Consider the following 22,203-nt stretch of genomic DNA (forward strand, 5'->3'; position numbering starts at 1 on the left):
TGACTTTTTACTATGGTGTCTGGGGAGAGAAAAACAAAAGAAAAAAAAAAAAAAAAAAAAAAAAAAAAGGATAATCATTTTTTCAGAAATTCCTCCAGCACAGCAGGCAGAACGGAAAAAAATTAAATCAGAGATAGTTTCTGCTGCATTATCCACTACAGCATCATTTTTATAATAAAAGGCTCTCTGCCTTTTTATTTCCAGCAGGCACAGCCCGATCAGCAAGGAATTTAAGGGCTTTCTGCCCTCCCACCCATTTTCTTCATCTCTACTTCAATCACTAGTTACAGCCTTCTGTTAGGTGCTTGCCATGGGACCTAAACATCCTCTGGGAGACCTGTCAAAGTCACTCTGATGCCAGCGATAATAAATTCCATCTCACTCATCTTCTCTTGAAGCACTTCATAGACTGAAGATTACATGTTTCAAGTGTGTTCCAAGATATGAAGGTAAGGATTTACAGAAAAATCAAGTAAGTTGCCCAAGGATAAAATACAAATCAATCAGAGCTGGAAGCTCAACAGCTGTTTCCCAAGCCCCAGTCAAAGAATTCTGTGCCATCCATATTCACCCTCGACGTGAATTTCCACATAATCCATTACTTCAAATCTCTTCCTCCTCTTTTCATTAGCTATGAAAATGAATTGAATTGTGCACTTAAACAATCAGTAGAGCCCTCTCTCAGTCATGTTATTTGTGCTAGATCAAGATCAGCTGTCATTTTCATTTTGGAACCCACCCATTCTTCCCAAAATTATCAAGCACACACACATTTGCAGAGTGCTACGATATTCCTTTATCCATCACTATCATGTCATGTTTTCAGACGAGGGGAAAAAGCAAAAGATGATATGAACATGGTAAGGGAAGAATAAGGAAATAAAATAGAATTTTCTAGTATGTCTCTCTGGCTTTCTTGAAAAATAAAATTTAAAAAAGGAAGCAGCCCCTAAGTTTTCCACAAGTCCTTCCTTATCTGTGGGCCAAGACATACCTCCAAACCTATTCTGACTTCTTCATTTACTCATCACCTCTGCCCACATCATGTTTTAATAAAAATTTCAACCTATTTAATTTAACCTCATTATTTCAAAGACATAGAAGCAGCACCCAGGCTAAGCCAGAAATATCTTCAGAACAGTATGTTAAACAAATGCAATGGAAAAAAAAAAAAAGACTAAAAGCTTATAAAAAAGAATTGCCAAGTGACAAGGAAAATTACTTTTTTCCCCCCCACAGCTAAGTAGCACAACAATTGCAATTGATAGAGCAAATTAAATTCTAAATGCACTGGTGATTTGATAGATATAATTTTCCAAGTGTTACAGCCACATAATAAATGCCCTGAAATGATAGAGAAGTCCGAGTTTAGCTGTCTGGGAGCACTGGTGCACTTTGCAGTATCTACCATGTCACTCGTCAACTCGTTGATCTTATCAGCACATTTGCAGTCTGAGCAGAGCAGCTGTCTCCACTTGGTTTTTATTTCTATTTCTGCATTAGAAACAGGTGGGCAAGTTCAGAGAGCTAACAAGTTTCTCTTTGATGTAGAGATGGACAAATCCTCTCATTAACAGAGCGGCCTTTTAAAAATCATTATAGGGTATTTTTAGTCCCATTTCATTTTAGTATTTCTGTATAATTGCAGCCCATTAATCACAAATACTTGTTTCTAGAATCTGTCAGTTATAGGCAACAAGTAGTATCAGCCTGTGGTGTCTGCAAACTACTACTTTTAACATATTGCTGACTTATTTTACTGGTATAATATTGGCTGCATCAGTCACACAGCAATGGATCTCATTCTCCAATTACAAAAATTAAACTCAGTTAAACAGGTCAGGCAGAAAGCCACACAGACCCTCCCAGCAAAATCAACTTGCAGGTGGGAATTAGAAATAGCAGGTGTTCAGAATTACAGATAAAAAACCAGGAGAAAAACAAACGCATACCAGGTATCGCAAATATGCCTCCTCACTCAGTGATGCCCTTGGATAGATTAATATTAGCATCAGCACATAGAAATAGCATTTGATTAAGATCAGCACATAGAAATAGTGTTTGCTACATTTCACAAGAGTGTAGAGCCCCTCGCATGGATGTGGGCAGAGTAGCTGAACAAACTATCTGCTTGCAGCTCTGGCAAACATGCACTAAAGCTGCTCCATACAATCCAAACAACTCCAGGCATTTGCAATACATGACTAGCCAGGTCAGCCTTTATCAGACAAGAACGCATAGCTTGGAACATTAAATCCAGAAATTAGATTGTTGTTTTCCAGAAAGTTTTCAAAGCCTTGAGGTATCAGTTGAATGACTTTTCTATTTTCAAGTCAGACACAGTAGACAGTATCTCCAAACCAGTCAGCCAAGATTTAGAAGCACCAAGAAACTTCCCAGTTTAGAAGGATAAAGGTGAAAGCAACATGAAAGTTATAACACCACCCACACAGTTTCCCAGCAGTCTGTTAGTTCTGGGTGTTGGGGAAGGGTTTGCCTGTGCAAGATGAAGCCTATTGTTAGAGTGAGAAATTCAAGAGTCACAGGATCATGAAGAATCTACCTCAGAGTAGCAGAGTTCCCTGTTAGCAGGACACACTCTGGGTTCTGTCACAGCCTAGCAGTTCTTTAACACAAACTGTGCAGGACTTGACAAACTGTCCTTAGGCTGAGTTCCCAAACTAAAAACAATGGTTTGCTAGAAGAGTGACAGACCCCACTTTTTGCCAACTCTGCCCATTCTTGCCATCCAAAATAGTTTGTTCCCACAAGATCACCAGGCATCAGAAAGCAATATGTATCTACCTCAATCTGGGTATCAGCACAGCTTTTCTGGAACAGAAAAGAAAAAAATATTGAACCAGAAACAAAACCTGCTCTCTGTGATGGCAGGAGTGGTTGTGTGGGTCTGACAGCAGCTGGTACATGTACTATACCCATTGGGATTTCCAGCTACAGATTAGTCTTCCACAAGGCCAACCTGCCAGCTGTCCTGCTCCCAACTCTCTGATCACAGCTTGACTAGCAATTATCAATGAGGAGGTACAACCAAACAGAAAGGAGAACAACCAGTCACATTTCTACTCTTACAAAACGACAATTTCTTACCTTACAGAAGGCTTTAACCTGAGGAACTTCTAACTGACCTTTTAATTCAAGGAGTAAGAATGCTCCACACACCACCCCACCATCCACACCTTCAGCACTACTGACCAGAAGCAACTGGTTTGACACAGGTGTTCAGGGGCAAACCCAACTACTTCCAGGACAACCACTTTATACACCACAGCAGGTGCTCCAGACCTTCTGATTTGTGAAAAACAACCAACCACCTGTGCAATATGGCACGTGACCAGCTGGGCAATAGTGGCACCAGCTGAAGGAACCCCTTCCTGACCTTGGCTTTTTCCTTGAGGAACAAGCATTGACTTTTCACCCCTCAGTAAGCACATTGCTCCTATCAATAGTCAATCTCCAGAGTCAATCTGACCCTAAAATTATGTCCTCCCTCTCACAGCCCATCTCTGCCACACTGAGGAAAGATTTACTTCAATTCAAATGCTTCTCTGGCTGACTTACACAGTACCACAGTGACCTTTTAGCACATGCCCCACAGGACTGTGTGAGACTAGAATTTATGGCCAGGCATGGGAAATGTGCAATTCACAGAAACACTCTGATTTGGGTTTTTTTTGCCATGCCGTAATTTGAAGTTGGTAATAGAAACTTAGTAGCAGTTCAATGCTTGTTCACCATTTGAGGGAGTAAGAGCTGCCTGGGAGCTCTGCTGGGCTGCATTTCAATACCTTCATTGGCCATTGGAAACACAACACCTGCAGGCTTCTCACAAATTGTTTCCACCTAAAGGAGAGAAGATGATTTTTTTTTTTCCCCTCCTAGTAAGGCAAGAATTTGGGCAACCTATCACTCCCAACAGAAGCTTGAAGGGCCCCTGCAATGAGAACTGGTCCTGGGGTGTTGCAAGACAGGCACATTCCCAGCAGCTGGCTATAGATTTCCAAAGCAATATAAGAAACACAAACAACCAAACCATTTTCAGTTTCATTGATAATTTTCAATGCCTTGTAGCAAAAAATACAAGTATAGTACCACACACCTGTGGGAAGACCCTTCTGAGGCACTTGACAAACCAATCAAGAAATAAAGTAATTATAACTAAGATATGCTAATTTAGATTTTCGAGATGTTTAATTCATTAGTGTATCAGAAAAAGCTGCTATGTTCTGGAAGTCTGGAGCATAGCCAGTACTAATCACTACTGAGACAATCATAGAGTATCTTGGGTTGGAAGGGACCCACAAGGATCATCAAGTCCAACTCCTGGTGTTCTAACCCAAGTCCATACCAACCAAGAAGATATTGATAACTTATGTTCTAGAAAATTCTGCCTTTAATCACATAGTTTCTTCTCTAGAAAGGACATGCAAAGGTTATAAGTCTCTTGGGCTAGAAATAAGACTGTTATAATTCAAAGAAGGAAAGGCAGCTGAACAAGTGCTGAAAAAAGTGCTGCAGCATTTTCTGCTCTATCCCTTAAGCAGAGGAGGGCTTAGAAAAAACTTCCAAATTTCAGAAGGAATATTATTTAAAAAAAACCACAGAACATGGCAGCTGAATGAACACTACAAATAATCTCGTTTAAGGTGCTTGTTCTGCCATCATGCTGCATTAGGCAGAGGGTGGGACAGAAAGAGGGATTACCCTGATATTTACTTTCTCTCTTTGCTAAAAAAACTGTGATTGTCTCTGCTTCAAAGCCCACTTTTTGCATCCTTGTTCAGTGTTTTCTGTCCATTCCTCGCTGCCATGACTACTGGGATTCAATATATTAATATGCATTTTGCCAAGCTCACAGAAGGCTGACCACAGTGTCAAAGCTGTGCTGGCAGAGTCAGTTCCACCAAACACTGGGATTTAAGGAGCATTGGATACATCATGAAAAATACTGGACTCAGCCTGCAGACAACCATGTGTCTGTCCCACAGATTTCATATTCTGTTAAAACAGCTTCTGTCTTTATGGCAGCAGGCTGGATACTCAAACAGGAGCACAGTTCTGCAGAAATTTGTCTGCTCTTTTTGCAAGGAGCTGCCAATGCTGTTGTGACGGGGATATCAGAAAGAAAAAGAAGAGATGTTTGAAATTGAAAGAATCTTGAAAAATTTTCAGCACACACCATCAGTGTTGCATATCTGGAGAGCATTGCTTTGGCTTCAGATGCTTGAGAAACTGTCTATTCAAGTGGAAAAAAACGTTCTCATTTCTGTAATTATTTAACACTGTAGAACACATGACAATTTTATTCCGCCTTTCTTCACTGCTGCATTAAAACAGGGTAACAGTTTTCACAACAGCTGACTCTTCCTGTCACCAAAAACAAAGTGTTTGGTACAAAGTGAGAGGAGAATCAGCACCTCTGCCTGGCAGCCCCGCAAATTAGGAGAAAATTTTCAAATCAAAAGAAGACATAGACACAAACCTCATTATTACAGATGCAAGGATAAAGAAGAAAATGTTTTTCTCCAGTGTTCTACAATCATCTCAATCAATTTCTATACACAGTAAAATCTGTTCACGTTTAACCATAATCACAAATAAGGAGAAGAGAGAGAGAACTGATGATAGGAAAAAGCAGAACAGGTCTGTAAGTGGAATACTTGAAGGAAATGTAATGCTGGTGGAGACTTTCTGCATAAGATTGCAATTTGGTCCATGTTTGGTGCCTAGAAAGCTACAACAACAATCTGAGATAACATCTTCTGCTCCCATTCAGTGGAAATTCCATCTAATGGGGGACCACCCAAGGAGCAGGGGCTTTCCTCAGTTCTTGGTTTCTCTCCTGAGATCATCATCAATAGCAGCAATAGCTCTTTCTTGTTGTATGACAATACACTGTGGAAATGTCACTATAAAAGCCTATCAGACCTTTCCACAGAAACCAGTCAGCACCCAGACAGTTCTGGGGAGGTGGATTGGTCCCCATTTGGCGGACATATGTGACCTGAGGGTCCATCAGCAGTGGCTGGACCGTTTGCATGTGTGCTGGAGGGAGCATCACATGCAATAACAGTGGAAGAGCAGATGCGCTTGCTGGTGTGAGCTGCTTCCAGCCAGCACAATGCCAGGTTAGCACTCCAGATGAATTGCTACAGGCAGCTGTTCTGCCTGCTGAAACGATCATTACCAATCAAAGCAGATCATTCTACCTCCTTATTTTGACATTATTAGATGAGAGCTTCCTTTAAGGAGTGCTGCTTCCTTTGGGGCAGACTGACTCCAATAAGGTGTTGAACTAATTTGATCCCTGTTTCACTAGGAGATATGTCACCTCCAGGTTTGAAAAGTTATTCAAGAGAAGAGAGCTTGAGCCTTTCATAATTAACATGCAACATTGGTTGCCACGCAGGGAGCAGGCACAGTTATAATAACTCGGAGTCAATAATTCATAAACTATAATGCATTATTAATCAATTATCGAGGCCTGAATTACATTTAATGAGATTAAGCTGATTGGAGCACTAAGCTGTTTGAGTCATATTGATTTAATCAATGTGCTTAATTAAACTGTGTACATTTTCCACATGATCATTATTTCCCAGTATCCTTCATAAGTGGCCCCTGCAATTCGCATCCTCTTCTGTTCTTTGCTCAGGAATTGCTCTTTGCTGGAATTTATATTTAAAGGTAAAGGGCTTGTTTCTTCCCAAGAAGAGATCTAAGCTGCAAAACAACCATCTAAATAGCTTATATGAGCAAATTGAGAAATGCTAGAATATTTTTTCCCAGCAACTGTGTCTTTTTTATTCCATAGGCTTAAGATGAGACCAGGTAAAGACACCTCATTAGTCTCACTTTATCCCTCATTCCAGCTCCAGGAGCATCTGCAGATTCAAAAGGCAAGAGCATCCTACCATAACTATCCCAAAAACATTACTCTATCCATCTTTAGACATGCTTAGACAAAAAATGTGCTTCAAATCCCCAGAAGCCTACATGTAAGATAAGCAGGTGTCATTATCTTTTTTTTGACAATATTCATAATGGTTTCCTCAGCCATGCATAAAGAGGACACGTGATGACAGAAGAGCAACTCAAAATGACAGATATTACAGATATAAATCCGTTCCCTAGTGTCATTTTTGTTTAATTTCCCTCACCTCTGCTGCCAATTATCTGGGACATTTTGGGTTAACTTTAAACCCCAAAATTCAGATCTGTAATGCTACCCACTGCTGAAAGGTTACTCATCAGATGTGTTGACTATGGAGTACACATAACACACTGAATAATCACTCTTATTAATGAGGATGACAACAGTACAATCAGCCATGAAGAGAGTTTTGCAATTCCTTTTGACTGTTTTAGTCATTACTCTGTGTTAGCACTAACCAGGATGGCACCTATGCTACATCACATCCCAGAGGTGTCCTGCCCCTTCTCTTTCTATCTAAAGGTGAGAGCAAATCCACCCCATCTCAGGGCACAAGCAGGAAACACCCCCTGAAAGACACTCACATGGCAGCATAGAGTGTACACTGTTCTTTTCTGACCAGTCATTTTGCTTTTGGTGGTTTTAATTCCACCACTCTGTTAACATTAACAACATATCAGCATCCTTTACTTAACGAGAAGACAATTTTATCATTGCCTGTGCGTCAGTGTTTAGATATTTTCCTTACACTTCTTTGAAGAGTTAATCTGTCCATTTGCTCTGTCACTTACAACAGTATCCTACTGCTTGCAGGGTCTACTCAGCTGTCTGCCAGGGAGTTTAGTAGAGTTACACACTGCACACATGCATAAATAATACTGTGAACTAAGAGTTTGCAAACTATTACTGAGTACACATACACGGTGCTAACACTGCCTTCACCGGGGTCTGTGCATGTGGCAAACTGAAGAAAATCAGAGCTCTGCAAACACCTATTAATTCATCAAGCAGGGAGTTGGCACCAAGATTTGGAAGCTTTATCTTTCTCCTTGTTTCTGCATTTGAGAATGCTCTGAAAGACGTTGGGAATTGCCCTCCCTTCAAAAAGCCCCTTTAACTCTCATCAGTCAGACCTATCATAGCCAGAAATAAAGTCACCCATGCATAGTCAGAATGGCTTTACCTTTATCACAAGACCATGGAGGATATTGCAGTTAGAATGAGTAGTAAAGACATCCCTACTAGCTGGATGCTCAGTCTTCACGGTAGCAGGAAGGGCAAGTTTAAAATTAAGCAGCAACCACAAAAACCAAGATTGTTTCTATTTGTTCAAGTCTATGGAGCTGCAAAGTACAGCAGGGACCACTGACCAGCCCCAGGTACCCACAGACATGGATCAAGTTTGAGTGGAGGTCGTGCTGTAACTGAGGGGTTGAATGACTGAGAGTCAAAGCACAGGAAGCCAAAGAGTTCCCAGGTAATTTCTTTCTTTCTTTGTATCAATTTCAGAACTGAGCATTTATTAAAAATTATTCAGTACACCACTGTCACATAAAGGGCAGATATAAAGAAAGGAAGGAGAAAGGAGCCTAAAGTGCATATCAAAGCCTCACACAAACAAGGCATAATGAAGGAAAGAAGCAGCCCATTTTTCTTCCCTTCAGCATGGCTTGTGCTTCCTATTAACAAGGTGCACATTAATAAATTTAACTCAGACAAATTTAACCATCCTAGGACCACATTAATCAAAAGCCTGACAAGAGTAATCTGAAAGAGTTGAGGAAGAGAAATAAAGCACAGCTGACACAGAGGATGCCATGCCCTCACTCTCCCTGGGCTGCTCCCACTCCATCAGCATCTCCAATACAAAATAACTCCTTCCCACTGCACTCCTACCAGGCTGATCCTGCTGCCTTCTCAGCACTCCTCAGCCACCCAATGCCTCTTCATCCATGATGTTTCCTTATCCCCATGTGTCTATACTTGAGAAGGATTTAGAGTATTTCAGTATGATCATGTGCGGGAGCTACAAAGTCCTGGTGTGATTTGTGCCACTGGCATTGTTGGAAAGAAACTCTCAAGGTACGGATTAACACAGGTAACAAAAGCAAAATAAATTTGATAGGAAATCAAAATGACTATAGTTCATGAAAACTATTAAATTGGACAGAATCAGATGGAAAAAACAGATGCTGTCCATTTTTATTCATTATCCATGTGCCAAATTCCCCAGTGCTGGAACTCCACGTTCCTTCTCAAGCTGAAATACCCATGCATGGAGACTTTACAAAGCCATGGGAGTTACTGCAGGGAAATCCTCCACCTTTTGGTCTCTTCATATTTAGCTCTAAGTTATGTTTTTAGCATGGAAAACATTGACAAACAGGTCCTTCCATCAGCCAAAACACTTCACAGAAAGATGGGTATGTCATACAAAATGAGGAAACTGAGAAGTAACTGCTGATCGAAGCCACACAAGGCAGCACAAATTAGACCAAGTGCATCCCCAAAAGCCATAATTATCCAAGCTACTCAAACAAAATAAGCACATACATGATTATTCAGATTTGCCTAGAGGCATCCCCACAGCATAAAACATGGCGTGCTGCCTTGCTGTTCTTCCACTTGTAAAACAATAAATATTTTCATCACTTAAGAGTACTGGTGTTTACTTTTACAGTCTTGAAAACTTGAGTGAGACTGTGTTGCCTTGACAATGTCTTCCTCCCAAAAAAAATTCTTTTTCAGTTGGACAGCTGGGGTTTCTACATGTTCTGTTCTGATGGAGTTCCATGGGTTCATGGATAGATGTAGGAAGGCTGCAATCCTATTGTAGTGCAAGGCTTCAGAGGGAGGGTTTAGTAGCACGGGATTTCATGGCATTTCAGGGAGAACTACAAGCTCCCACTGGCTTCGCATATTACCACAAGGCAGGAGATATTTATTTCCATTGAAAATAAAGAGGACTTAAGCCACATAATTGGGATTTGAACCCAGATGCAGTATATTAAACAGTCTAAAGCATTCAGAACAAGTATCTGGCCAAGTTGTTCATAGATGCCTTATGAAGCTTTCAGCAAACCTGTGCTGAGTAAGCAAGCCAAGCCTTGTCTTTGCAGACAGGTTAATGACCTTTGAAAACCTGCCAGGCTCTCTTCTAACACTGCAAAAAACAGTCTAATATACTCTGAGAATACAGTGCTCCAGAAAATGGCCATGCCTCCCAACACTGTCATATTTATATCACTATACTTCCTTGAAATTGTATTTTTGTTTTTGCTCTCCTATGGCAAAACACTCCTTTCAGGAAGTCCTTTCAAGGCCAAAAGAGCTACAGTCCAGTGTTTAGGGTATTGACTCACCATGTGACTGACTCACTCCAAGCCCTTGCTTAGATAAACCCAAATGTTAGCTCAGCTTTTGCTTCGTACCATCATTGGAAAGGGCTTCTCACTTGGGCAGAATCACTTGTTCACTCTATGCCTCTTCCAGATGGCTCCAATCATCAAATAAAATATTCCAACTTACTTTCAGTTGCCCCCTTGAGACCTTCTGCCATGAGGTGCCAGCAAATAACATCTGACCAGGTGATCACCTGCCATGTGCCAGAGGCTGCTTTGGATAACCAATCTCCCCCTCCACAACTCCCACCCACTGTTTTTCTGTATCATCATTATCACAGAACAAAAGTGCTTAAGGACAGGAATTCTCTCTTCAAGCCAGGCACGGGCAGCCACAATTAAAGCTGTGCGTGTACGTTTTAAGTTCCCACGTAGCCTGTACTTGGCTATTTTGCTTTAATATTTCAACCAAGAAAAGCATGTTCATTATATAAATTTGCTAATCCAGGGTAAAAGCTGAATTCGTAATTAAGTTGTTACAGTAAAAAAGTACAAGCAGTGGATGATGACACTAATGTCAGCATAGCTGCAGTCACTCTGCTCTAAACCTGGACCAAAAAAGAGCGATTTTCACCAACTCTCATATTTGAGCTCCCTTTTAGTTTAGAAGGGGAAGTCTGCAATAAGAACTGTGGTTCATGTCACAGAATCCCGTTGGATTCTTCTAGCTTAGTGTTTGAGGTAATGAAAACTATTCATTTAACATCCAAAAAGATCTTAAGACAATTTAAATATTCACAATCCCTCAAAGGTCTCAACCTGTGTTATGTGTGAAGAGATTAAAAAAAACAAAAAAAAAACAAAAACCCACTGTATACCTTGTTCCTGATTTCAGGAAAAAAAATCAGCCTATATATAAGTCATTAATGATTTAGGCTCTAAAATCAAAGCTAACCCAATGTGATGCTAATCAGAATCTCATCACTTGCTGTTGAGTTACAGAAACATGCATATCTTTATCTTGTTCATCAAGGCCACTGAAGGTCTAAATCTTTGGCTCTCACAATGAAAAACAACCAGCTCTAGATATAAAATGGCAATTATAATATTTGCTGTTAAACAGTACATCGTCAGTATGGTCTCAGACAGAACGCAAGGAGCTATATTGTGTCCAGATGGATCTACTGGGCACACTGGAGGAGATGGAATTTCACCAGAATGCTTCAATTGCTGGTCCAGCTGGAGATGAGTTATCTTGGTTTTGGCAGTTTTTTTTTCAAATTTAAGACCTCAAAATACATAAATCATTTCAATAGGGAACATAAAATACCAAAAATAAAAAAAAACTTGTTGAATTAATTTTTCACAGTTTTTTGCTGTAGGAGATAGTTAACTTTGAACTTTTCAAATGTTTTAGATCATTGAAGAGAAATTAGAAGTACAAAATGGTATCGGTTCTCCTCCCTCCTCCATGCAAACCTGTAATTTGTAAAGAGCATCATAATTGGCTATTCCTCATATTTATATTTCTTTTTCCAAAGTGAGAAAGACAAGAAAATCAGCATGTTCACAAAAGAGGTTGTTATTGTCACTGCTGACATGAGCACAACTCACCAGCATCGTTTTTACTGCTTCATTGGGCTACTTACAGAACTGCTCCAGGTCATCTCCGTTTTTAGACTCAGGCATGGCAGTGATTGTGAGCAACGGGCATGGATTTCCTCCTAGAGTCTGGCAGAGTGTCTGCTGCCTCCAGTAAACCTTCTTACGGTTCCTAGTTTGTTCCAGGACATCAAGATGGGACTGAAAAAGCAGCAAGGAAGCAGATTTATAAAGGAGTTCACACTCTATAAAACCTGATTTTATTCCAGTAGCTGTATATTATTATTGATACTAATTTCATATCTTCCTAACTTCCCAGCTCCTCTCTTCTGCCAGTTAATATCACCACCTTTTACATCCCACAAATATGCACAAGACATTCACAATGCATCCCAGCTCACTGAAGCTGCACAGAATATTTACTCTTATATCATTGTCTACTTGAGGGTGTCCCTTTTTGTTACAGAGGGGTTGGACCAGAAGACCTGTAAATGTCCCTTCCAGCCCAAACTATTCTATGATTATGCCTGAACAGTTCCTAGGTGTTTTTGTTAGCATAATGAAATATTTATGCATACATGAAATCCAAAAGAGAAGCATTTCCTCTTTATATTTTAATAGGGGTTTTGTAGAAACGTGAGAAAACTCACCAGTTTTTTAACATTTACAGAATTGATTGCTTAGCTGTCAAGCACATGCCATTGAAACTCAGTGACAACTCCATATCATTATGAGAGGCAGCCAAAAAGTTTATATCGAAACAACATTTTGTACAATCAGTAGTGGGAAATCTGAAGATTCTTTCCAAGAAGTTATTTAAAAGGGAAATTTTCTCCCCACCCCCAAAGTTTATGACAGTTTTAAACAATTCTTCAGTCCAACAGCTTCTTGAGAAATTTGAGAAAAGGAACTGGCAGCTTAGAAGAAAGACTTTTTGGAAGAAATTACGATTGCCTCATTAGACACAGAGCCACTTGTCACCCACACACCAGATGAAGTGTAGTTCTCTGTTTACATTGCAATTGCAAGTGGCAGGATGAGTGTGAGTAATGCCACTGCAGGGTGTTGCTGAGTGTTGTGGAACACCAGTTTTCTCCCAGTTGGTAGGAAGAGGTGCAGTGAGCACACTTGTCCTAACAATAACTAAACCACATCAATTGACTCAATGACCCTCACATAGTAATGGTTTGTTTTTATAAGTCAGGGTTACATTTTAATCCACATTTATGGGACACCACATTCCTGTTCCTCAAACCTTGGAGCTCACGATGTTTCAGACTGCCTTCCCAGCATCCAGACAGAGCCATGTAAACATAGAACTGAAATTTACAGTCAGCCATGTTATAAAACAATTAAAATACAGGTCTATAAAGTAAATTTAATTATTAGATGCATTTAACAGTCTCACATAGATACGGAGAACTCAATATCATCATTTACTTATGTTCCTGGTACCCAGTGAAACTTAATTGGGTATAGCTACCACAGAGATTTCAGCTAGATAGCAAAACAATTAATACTGTGATGTAAAAATAGATAAATTACTGTTCATAAAAGAAATGCAATTACTAATGGACAAGAAGTAATGAACTGCAGAGTGCATCCAGTTCAAATAGGATTCTGCAATATTTCCTGCAAATATACCTATAACCATTAAATATATATGATATTTAAAAACATTTTCAAATTACTAACTCCATATACAAGTTTATCTTCTTCCCCAAAGCGCTATGTATTTAATTGAGCCCTTGGGTTCATAATCACTTTTAATTTATTATTAATATGTAAAACCAACACACTTCACCAGTGGACAAATGCTTTAAAATGTAATCTACTGATGCACAAACCTGGTTTAGTTTATTTAATGTGGAAATAAAAGTAAAATAGAAAAGCACATAGTGCATCACTTGACATTTTAAATTAACCCAAGCAAAGAAGTCTTTCAGAATTATTAGAAGTAATGATTTTGCTTTGGCTAAAGCTGGGCGTGACAATCTATCAATCTTTTCCATCCACAATTCTCATTTACCAAACTTTATGGTCCTTATTGGGTCTGAGTTCATTTAAACTTTTCCTGGGGCAAAATTCCTTTTAACTTCAATGAGCATTTTATTTGAAGAGACAGTGAAATATTTAAAGACCTGGCCCTGCAAGCCTAGGAATAACATCTTTTTCATCTCTATTCTATTCATTCAGGAGCAGGTGAGATATTCAGTGATTCCCAGAGCACACAAACTCTCCAAGTCTCTCTTGCTTTGTGCCAGCAGAAGATAGAAATCAATAACAGTTAAATAATGATGAGGTACTGCATTTACGTGGAAAAGTATGGTGGTGAATAAGTCCAACTAATTCTTCAGTACTGCATTTGCTTTTTACCCTGCAGACTGTAGGTATGTGTGCCTTCAGGCTAAAGGTCAAACCCCACCACTGGAGCATACGGTCTTCCCCATGGAATTCTAGGAGTAACTGGTAAAGTACTGATGAGAAGTGGGCTGACAGACATGTTTTGGACTGAAGGCTGGACTGGCCTTCCCCCAGATACTGGAAAGAATTTCTTTGAATGCCTATAATAGGTGCACAACAGTTGACAGGAGATTTTCTTGAGTGGGAATCAATCTAAGCCTCACTCTGCTGGCGTGCACAGTGAGTCCTGGGGGAGTACACTGTCCCCTGGAAAGCACAGCCTCCAATACCTGGCCATGGCAAACTGATACCATTACAAAAAATGGAGCAACCCCAAACTCCCCCAACCCACACCGGCGTGTACTGCCCAAAACAAAATCTGTTGACAATGGAAACTGAGGCAAGAAGGAAGGAAAACTGATCTACTGGAACTGTGTGATTTTATTTGCAGTAACATCTTTCTCATCTTTAGCAACAAAGAAAAGCTATTCCCAGAACTATTCATTTCATTTCTTTCATCCTACCTCCCCTTCAGACCCTGGTCTCCCCTACATCAATTATAGAGGAAGCACATTGGATGCATTTCCCAGAAAATTCCCTTACCATCCACCTCTGGCCAGAAAAGGCCATGGAAAACAAACCCATCCCCAGCAAAAAACCTGATACAGCTCAATAATTAAATTTATGCTTTGGACTTGTATTCTTTTAGTTTCTGTACTGACAGCACTGGTGGGAGTGTCATAAATTCCTACTGACACTCCAGCTGGCACCGAGGAAAGAGCTGGTAAAGCATCACATGAGGTCCAGCAGCCTGGTGAGGCTGGGTGCAGCTCTGAAAGCTGAGCTGTTACCCTGTGTCAGGAGGAAGATCAGGCAGCACATCTGAGTTGTCATTAGGTTTAGCCCCCTGCTTCCCAGCCCTTCAGGAGGAGGATCCTGCAGCCCCAAGTGAATGGAGCACCTTTGGTCTGTATTATGACTGGTATAAGCACTAATGGCTTGTACTCAGCTTATCCCACAGAGAAATTTCTTTTCTCCAGCAACATTCTGGACTTCTGGCAGGAGCTGCAGCTGTAAACAAGGCAATTACACCATCATGATCACAGAATGGTTTCAGTGGGAAGGGACCTTAAAGATCATCTTGTTCCAACCCCCCTGCCATGGGCAGGAACACCTTTCCCTAGACATGTTGCTCAAAGCCCCATCCAACCCGACTTTGAACACTCCCAGGGACGAGGATGTGTGAAAACAATCCTCTGTGTCATCTCAAAATCTACATATACCCAAGCAGCTCCATCCTGCCAGGGCCATTCTCTTATCTAGGTGGACACGTCAGCATTACCATCATAGTGGAGTAGGTATAGGGGTAATGGTAGGCCAGGTAGCAGACATCATCTTTGTGAGGGAACCTGATGCTGAAGGTGAGTGTGTAGTAGAACCTTCCCCTCACGCCGCCTCCTGCAGCTGCACTGCAGCGGTAGTGGTTTCTGGAAGAAGAGAAAGAGGAGGAAAGTAAATGCTTTTCACTTCTAGATATGCATTTGAAGCAGCCATGGGAAAAATAAGCATTCAGAGAAGCATCCACACAAGAGGACACAAAGCCCAGCAGAAGTCAGGAGGCAGAACTGCACGTGGCTGTGCAGGGCACAGCCAGTCACGTGCTGCTGAGGGATGGGAGCACTCTCCTAGGAAAATAACATCCATTAATGCTTCCTTTTGTTAAGATGCAAATAAAGAATCAGTCAGCTAATAGTAGCTCATATAGCAGAGTCCAAAGGCATTTAAACTATACATGCAGCTAAAACTGCTGTATTTCTGCAGATATCCACATTATCTTGCTCAGAGATGCAGGTTCCTCTTCACAGCCCTGAACAATGCTACAAGAAAATACTCTGCAAAAAGCCTGGAAATTGAGAAAATATGGATACCCTACCAAAACAACCATTCAGTTCTACCACAGGAAGTGATACTTCAGTAATGAAAATAAATAATAAATAGGACATACATAAAAATATTTCAGATGCCATCAAAGGCACTTTGCTGAATAGGAAGAGGAGGAGAGTAGGTTTGGAAAGAGACTGGGCATGAAGGAGAAGATACTTCATTCATTTGCCAGTTGTGATATACCAAAAAATTCCTCTTCATATATCTCTTTTTTGAAGATTTGAGCCCCTCTCTCTCAGGGACCAGTGAGGGCCAGCTGCTCCCTAAAAAAAGGGAGCTGAGCTTGATATGGAAACCAGAAGATCAAGGAACACTTGAGGCATGGTCATCTCTCACAGCACCCAATCAGGGCATGCCCAGGGACAGCAGAGGGATTTTAACCACAGATCCAGATAATCAGACAAGATTGTGGTGCAAAAGCAGGTCTGGGTCCAGCTAGCAGGTCAGTTCATGGGTCAGGGGCCAGAGCAGGTTTTGTAGCAAAGCAGGGACACAGCAGTGACTGAGCTGAAGCCTCACTACAACAGAGCTCTGGGAGGGGCTGGTCAACACTGACAAGGTCTAAGAGGGCACACAAATCCTCAACACTGCCTTCAATAAAACTACAAAATCTTATAGCTAACTTCTCAGCCTAGTGTCAGGACCTGATCTGTTGCAGGAGACTTACTCTGATGAAGAGGTGACTTCAGGCTGAGTAAGAAAGTTTTCTTTCAGCATAGATGAAGTGACAAATCATGCGCTTTAGGGAGAAGCCTCAGAGAAAATTGCATCCATAAGTACATTTCAAACAATATTTTTCCCACATTGCACCAATTATGCTGTTGCCAAACCTTCTGATTCTGAAGGACTGTGAGGTTTCTTTGACAAATGTTATCATCAATGTTGCATTAAAATGCAAAATAGAAGAAGCAACCAAAAGATGCAATTTCAGCTCCTGAATTTTACAATACTAGTTTATTTTGCTGCTGTTCATTTTTATTCAAAGGGGAGGAGAGAAAAGATAATTATTCTTGTCAAATTCTCCAAAATAATCAGCTCTTTTTCATAAGGGAGACACAATACAATGCTGCTAGGTTTTCACTTGGATTCAGTAGCTAGGAACACATGGGGTGAGTGATACCAAAGGGATCGATAGAGAGTGCAGGAACACTGAGTCACAGTGGCAACCTGAAAAGCCTATGATTTTATTCTCAGCTGAGCCCTTTACCCCAACATGCCCTTTGTAAATAAAACACCTTAATATTGAACAAAGAGACTCGGAGAGAAAAAAATTTCAATAAACCCACAAATATAGAAACATGTACTTAGTAGCATTTATATATGTATTTCAGTGGATCAAGAGTTAAAACCTGGTATTTCTTGAAGTCAGAACAATGACATTTAATATAGTTCCTATTAATTTTAACAAGGAAGGATAATTAAGAACCATTTCCTGCATAGTGCAGAAGGAAAATGCTCATCTCCATGGCCTCTATTATACTCAGTGTCACTTGGAAGGTTAGATCTTATTCATAAAGAGTGTCACAAAAGTGCTGAATTCTTCTAAGTCCTCCCCTCCAAATTCACATTTGTAGTTAGAGGTATGGGAGGAAGTAGGTCTTTGCAGGCAGGTACTGCCTAAATATCTCACACAGACAATTCCCACCTGTCCCTAATACTCCAAAGTAAAGACTTCTCCCTCTGTAGTCTGTAATTCTGCAGCCGAAAGTGTCTCTCTCTCCTAAAATAGCCACTTAACCCAAGGGTTTTGTAGCAGGAAACACCTCTGACCCTGATGGCACACTGGTAGTTCAGTTCCTTACTCCTGCCTGCTCAGACATGATCCCCAGGGTAGGGAAGGGATGCACAGGACTGCTCAGCAGCACATTTCATTCTTGTTCTGAGCATCTCTACTGTTCCACCTAACTAACCACCCAGAAAAGACATTTCCAGACTTTTGGATCACTTCTTGACACCTGCTTCCATCTACAGCAAGCTATCTGGCAGTAACAGGAACTTTACAGGTGGCTTTGGGAGGCTTCGATATTCTTCACTCATGCATTAAAAAGAAAAATCCCCTGTGTGTAAGCAGTGTAAATGATCTTGTACTTTTATTGCATATAATCTGGTCTCCTCACAATCCATCATACAAAGCAGTAGCTTTGAATACTTTTAAAAGAAACCTAAAAAAAAAAAAAAAATAACATTTTTCCTCTGTGCCTCCCTCTCCTCCTACTGCTGTCAAGCCAAAATAGCTCTACTGCTTCCTTTTTCTTCCACCAGGATTGATGTTTTTTAGTTCCTCACCACTTTTTCATCACAACACCCTACCATATCAGCATGGAGCCTAAAGTAACAAACAAGGAAATGGAAAGGAAAAAAAGATTCTGGCAACATCTGGCCCCCACTACCTTATTTGTCTTCTCTTTCAAAAACACATTGAAAGTCTCTGATGCTTTCTAGAAGATAACACACTGGTTATTGGGAAGAAAAAAAGAGACCAATGCACAGTCTTCTCAATGAACACACAAGCTGTATCTCCTGCACCTTTCAGTCAGTTTGTGGTAGTGAAACCACTTTGCTTGCTGCTCTCTGTCAGACGAAAACCACACAAGTATTATATTTCCAGCACAGTAGTGATGAAGAGTTAATTAATAATAATTATAATACTACTTATCTTTCACTCTGCAAGATAATTTTTGAGTTTAAAAAAATCTTTTGCAAACACTATCTAATTAAAACATGCTTCCCCATTTATCTATTATATTCTTTGGGTAGTAGATTAGTGACTCTAATTTTCCACCCTTTGTAGGGGGGGGAAACCGACATAGGTGAAGCAACTTGGACAAAGATGCAGGCAGGAAAGGAGCTGGGCTGTAACTGAGGAATTCAAAAGCACCAAGTGATTCAGGAACAATGTCTCCTGGCCATCTAGTCTTTAGACTTCCTATCTGCAGCATTTAGTGTAGTAAAAAGCACTGTTAGATGATGGAATATGGCATTTTCAGCTTAGACTAAAATGGGCAAAGAAAGTTTCAATATCCCTGACTTCTGGGCCACTTCAAAACAGAGTTCAAAGGGAAAGTAAAATGTTTATCTCTTCTAATCTGCTGCTGTATTCCCTTGGTCCAAAACACTTCCCACCTGGAGTTTGGTGTCCCCATTTTCCATGTCTTGACCTCCTTACATCTCTAAGCGTGGCTATTAAGTGCAAGATGCTTCAGTAACACCCTGGTTCACACCGTAAAAAGCAGTATTTAACAATGTATTGGGCATGGCTGCTATTTTGGGGTCTGCTAGGTTGGCAAGTGGAAAATGCACAACAACTTCCTTTTCAAAGGCCAAATCCATGATAAGGTATTTTTGTTGTCAACATTTCAGGCAGAAGCCCAGTCAAAGCAGAATATTGCCCCAGCCATTGTGCCATTAAGGTGTTCAGTAGTACTGCAAAGGCCAGGTGCTCTCAGAGTGAGATGGATGTCTCACCCTCTCACAGATATCATTAGAGGTGACCTGCTAATATTATGATGTTTATTTTATTCCAGCATCTTTATAATCACATTGAAAGAGAAGACCTAGTTCTGACATCTTTATGATCACTAAACAACCAAGTTTTTAGTGGTGATGTGAGAACAAAACACTTCGTGTACCTCATTACTACCTGACCTGACTATTTTCTGAAAAGGCTGGAGGTTGGATAATAAGCTTAGAATGAGCCATGAAACCAAAGGCACAAGCACATTGTCACCAATTCAACACTCAGCTGCCATTGTTCCTTAAATAATTTGCCAGAAAGGAATATTATTCAGTGCATAAAAGCTGCCAAGACAGCAAGAGAATGAGATGATCTGATTGTAACTGCAACTGTTTATCATGGGTGTATCCTGTCACTTCACAGAGAGGCAATAAAATGGAGCAGAAGTGTCACTCAGCTACTTTTTGACAAGAGCTCTGCTAATATTCTCCACAACATAAAAGCTCTTGTGAGACGTATGAGGAAGGTACACAGTGACACAGCTGTGCCACAACATTCATCTTTACGAGTGAACTGCCCCATCTTCAGGGAAGATGAATGCCAAAGATCAGCCAACCTGCTTCACACAGACATCTCACCAGTGAGCTCTTCCTCCCCCTGTCCTTCAGCTCAGAGGTGTCTCTCAGCAAAGGCCCTGCTGCAAAAGCAATTAAGAGCATCCTAGTGTTCCTCTGTATTTTTGAAACTGTATCACTTTTCCCATATTTATTAATAATTCCTGGTTTATTAGTAACTCCTGGTAAAAATAATTAGATGAGGTTCCCTTCAAAATGTGCAACCCCACCTTAGGATACCCGAGAGCAGGGTGAATGGAACTGAAGTGTGCTCTTTCCCCAGAATACTAGCAGTGTGATATCACTGTAGCCATCCCATCTCCTCCTCTTCTGAGAAAGCCTGAGCAGTCTCAGCCACACTATTTTCACATTTCTCCCCCCTATAATTTCTAATGACTAAGAATCTCTTTTATGATCACTGAAATAAAAACTTTAAGGTTTCAGTCGAGGTGAAAATGTATTTGTGTGTGCATGCACATTCTTGTGTGTACAAAAATGTGAGAACCAGGAACACACAGTAAATGAGAGACAGCAACAAGTTATCCTAGATGATTATGTTGACACGTAAGTCAATGTACAGCTAGAAAACACAGAATATTCCAAATCAATAAAACTATTCTCTCATTTATTCAGAACAAGAATCTGATTACAGGCTTAATTGCACAATCATGGCTTAATCTTGGAAGTCAGCTGCTGTTTAATCACTGCACAATAGCTGCCTTGCTAATGACATGGGAAGCCACTGCAATGGTATCCAGCATGAAAAGTCTGCCCCACCAGAAGCCCATACTCAGAGAAATCAGGGATTACAGGCATGTCAAGGGAAGCCACCACAGTACGTGAGCTTTTGAGGTACAAAACGTTACAGTCAGGTGCACGAAGGTTAGCAAAGAGTACTTGAAACAAAATAAAATAGCTACTCAAATTACTGTAGACAGATGCCAGGTTGAGAGAGGATAATCTGTGCCTTCAACCCCTCTCCACCCCCTCAAAAAGTAAATTACAACAGACAGAAATTGGGACAACTTGGAATTTTCTTCTGAGGCTCTGGCACACTGTAAAACCAGCCTGAAACAGGGAGCTTGCACAGATATCAGCACTGAGTTTGTCAGGATTCCTTTACACCACTGTTGTATATCCAACCCTTTCTTTAGCTCCTCAGCTGCTACATCATCTCTTACAAAAGTCAATGTATGCAACAGAAAAACAGTGATCCCATCCAGCTCTTTTCTTCCCAGACAGGGGGAAAAGCCAACTACAGTACTTCTTTCCTTCTCGTTCCTCCTGGGCAAGTGAATTCTGCATATTCCCTGGCATGTAATAGTGAGATCTCATTTGCAGCTGTTTTCTGAAGCTGGAAGCACACAACACATTGAGCCAGCACCAATTTAGAGACATTTGAAATAGGGGGCACTGGTGGTGAGAGGCTCATGACATCAGTGCAGTTAACAGGAGTGAAACAGTGGAGAAAGGAAGGCACAAATTATTCACCAAAAGTGCACTTACTTGTAATAGCAGATCTCCTGGCCTGCCCGAATCCAGCGAGGCCTGCCCTGGAAAGCTTCCCTCACTGAGTACATGACCAGCTGCATGCCTACAGAAAACAAGACAATTTCAGGTGATGTGACTTCCCTGGCTGGAAAAGACAGGAGTGGGAAGGAAAAGGCTAAACAAGAAGCATCATTATTTTGTCAGTGCTCTCTCTGCTCATAGTTTATACAGAGTAAATACATCTCAAAGCCCTGTGTTTTATTATGAGACAACCATGTCTGTACAAAAAGCCCCTCCAGAAGAAATGAGCTGAATGGAGTTTATTAAAAAATAAATTATTCCTCTGGTCTTTGCAAAGCATTTTGTTTACAAGTAGAGAAAGGGAAAGGAAAGAATATGAAT

The 22,203-nt window shown here is 40.7% G+C and overlaps 1 protein-coding gene across 2 annotated transcripts in view; it reads right to left on the reverse strand.

The window, feature by feature from the left end:
• AGBL1 (ATP/GTP binding protein like 1) overlaps nt 1–22,203 on the reverse strand; it is a 273,439-nt gene that overhangs the window by 180,717 nt on the left and 70,519 nt on the right. For both annotated transcript variants that reach the window (XM_017742726.1, XM_017742725.1), the window contains exons 15-17: nt 21,817–21,904; nt 15,641–15,785; nt 11,943–12,096 (exon numbers count right to left, since the gene is read on the reverse strand). In XM_017742726.1, coding sequence (XP_017598215.1) covers nt 11,943–12,096; nt 15,641–15,785; nt 21,817–21,904 — 387 coding nt within the window. The remainder of the gene's footprint in view (nt 1–11,942; nt 12,097–15,640; nt 15,786–21,816; nt 21,905–22,203) is intronic.

The sequence above is a fragment of the Corvus brachyrhynchos genome, unplaced genomic scaffold (genome assembly GCF_000691975.1).
Source record: "Corvus brachyrhynchos isolate BGI_N302 unplaced genomic scaffold, ASM69197v1 scaffold97, whole genome shotgun sequence".
NCBI classification, from domain to species: domain Eukaryota; kingdom Metazoa; phylum Chordata; class Aves; order Passeriformes; family Corvidae; genus Corvus; species Corvus brachyrhynchos.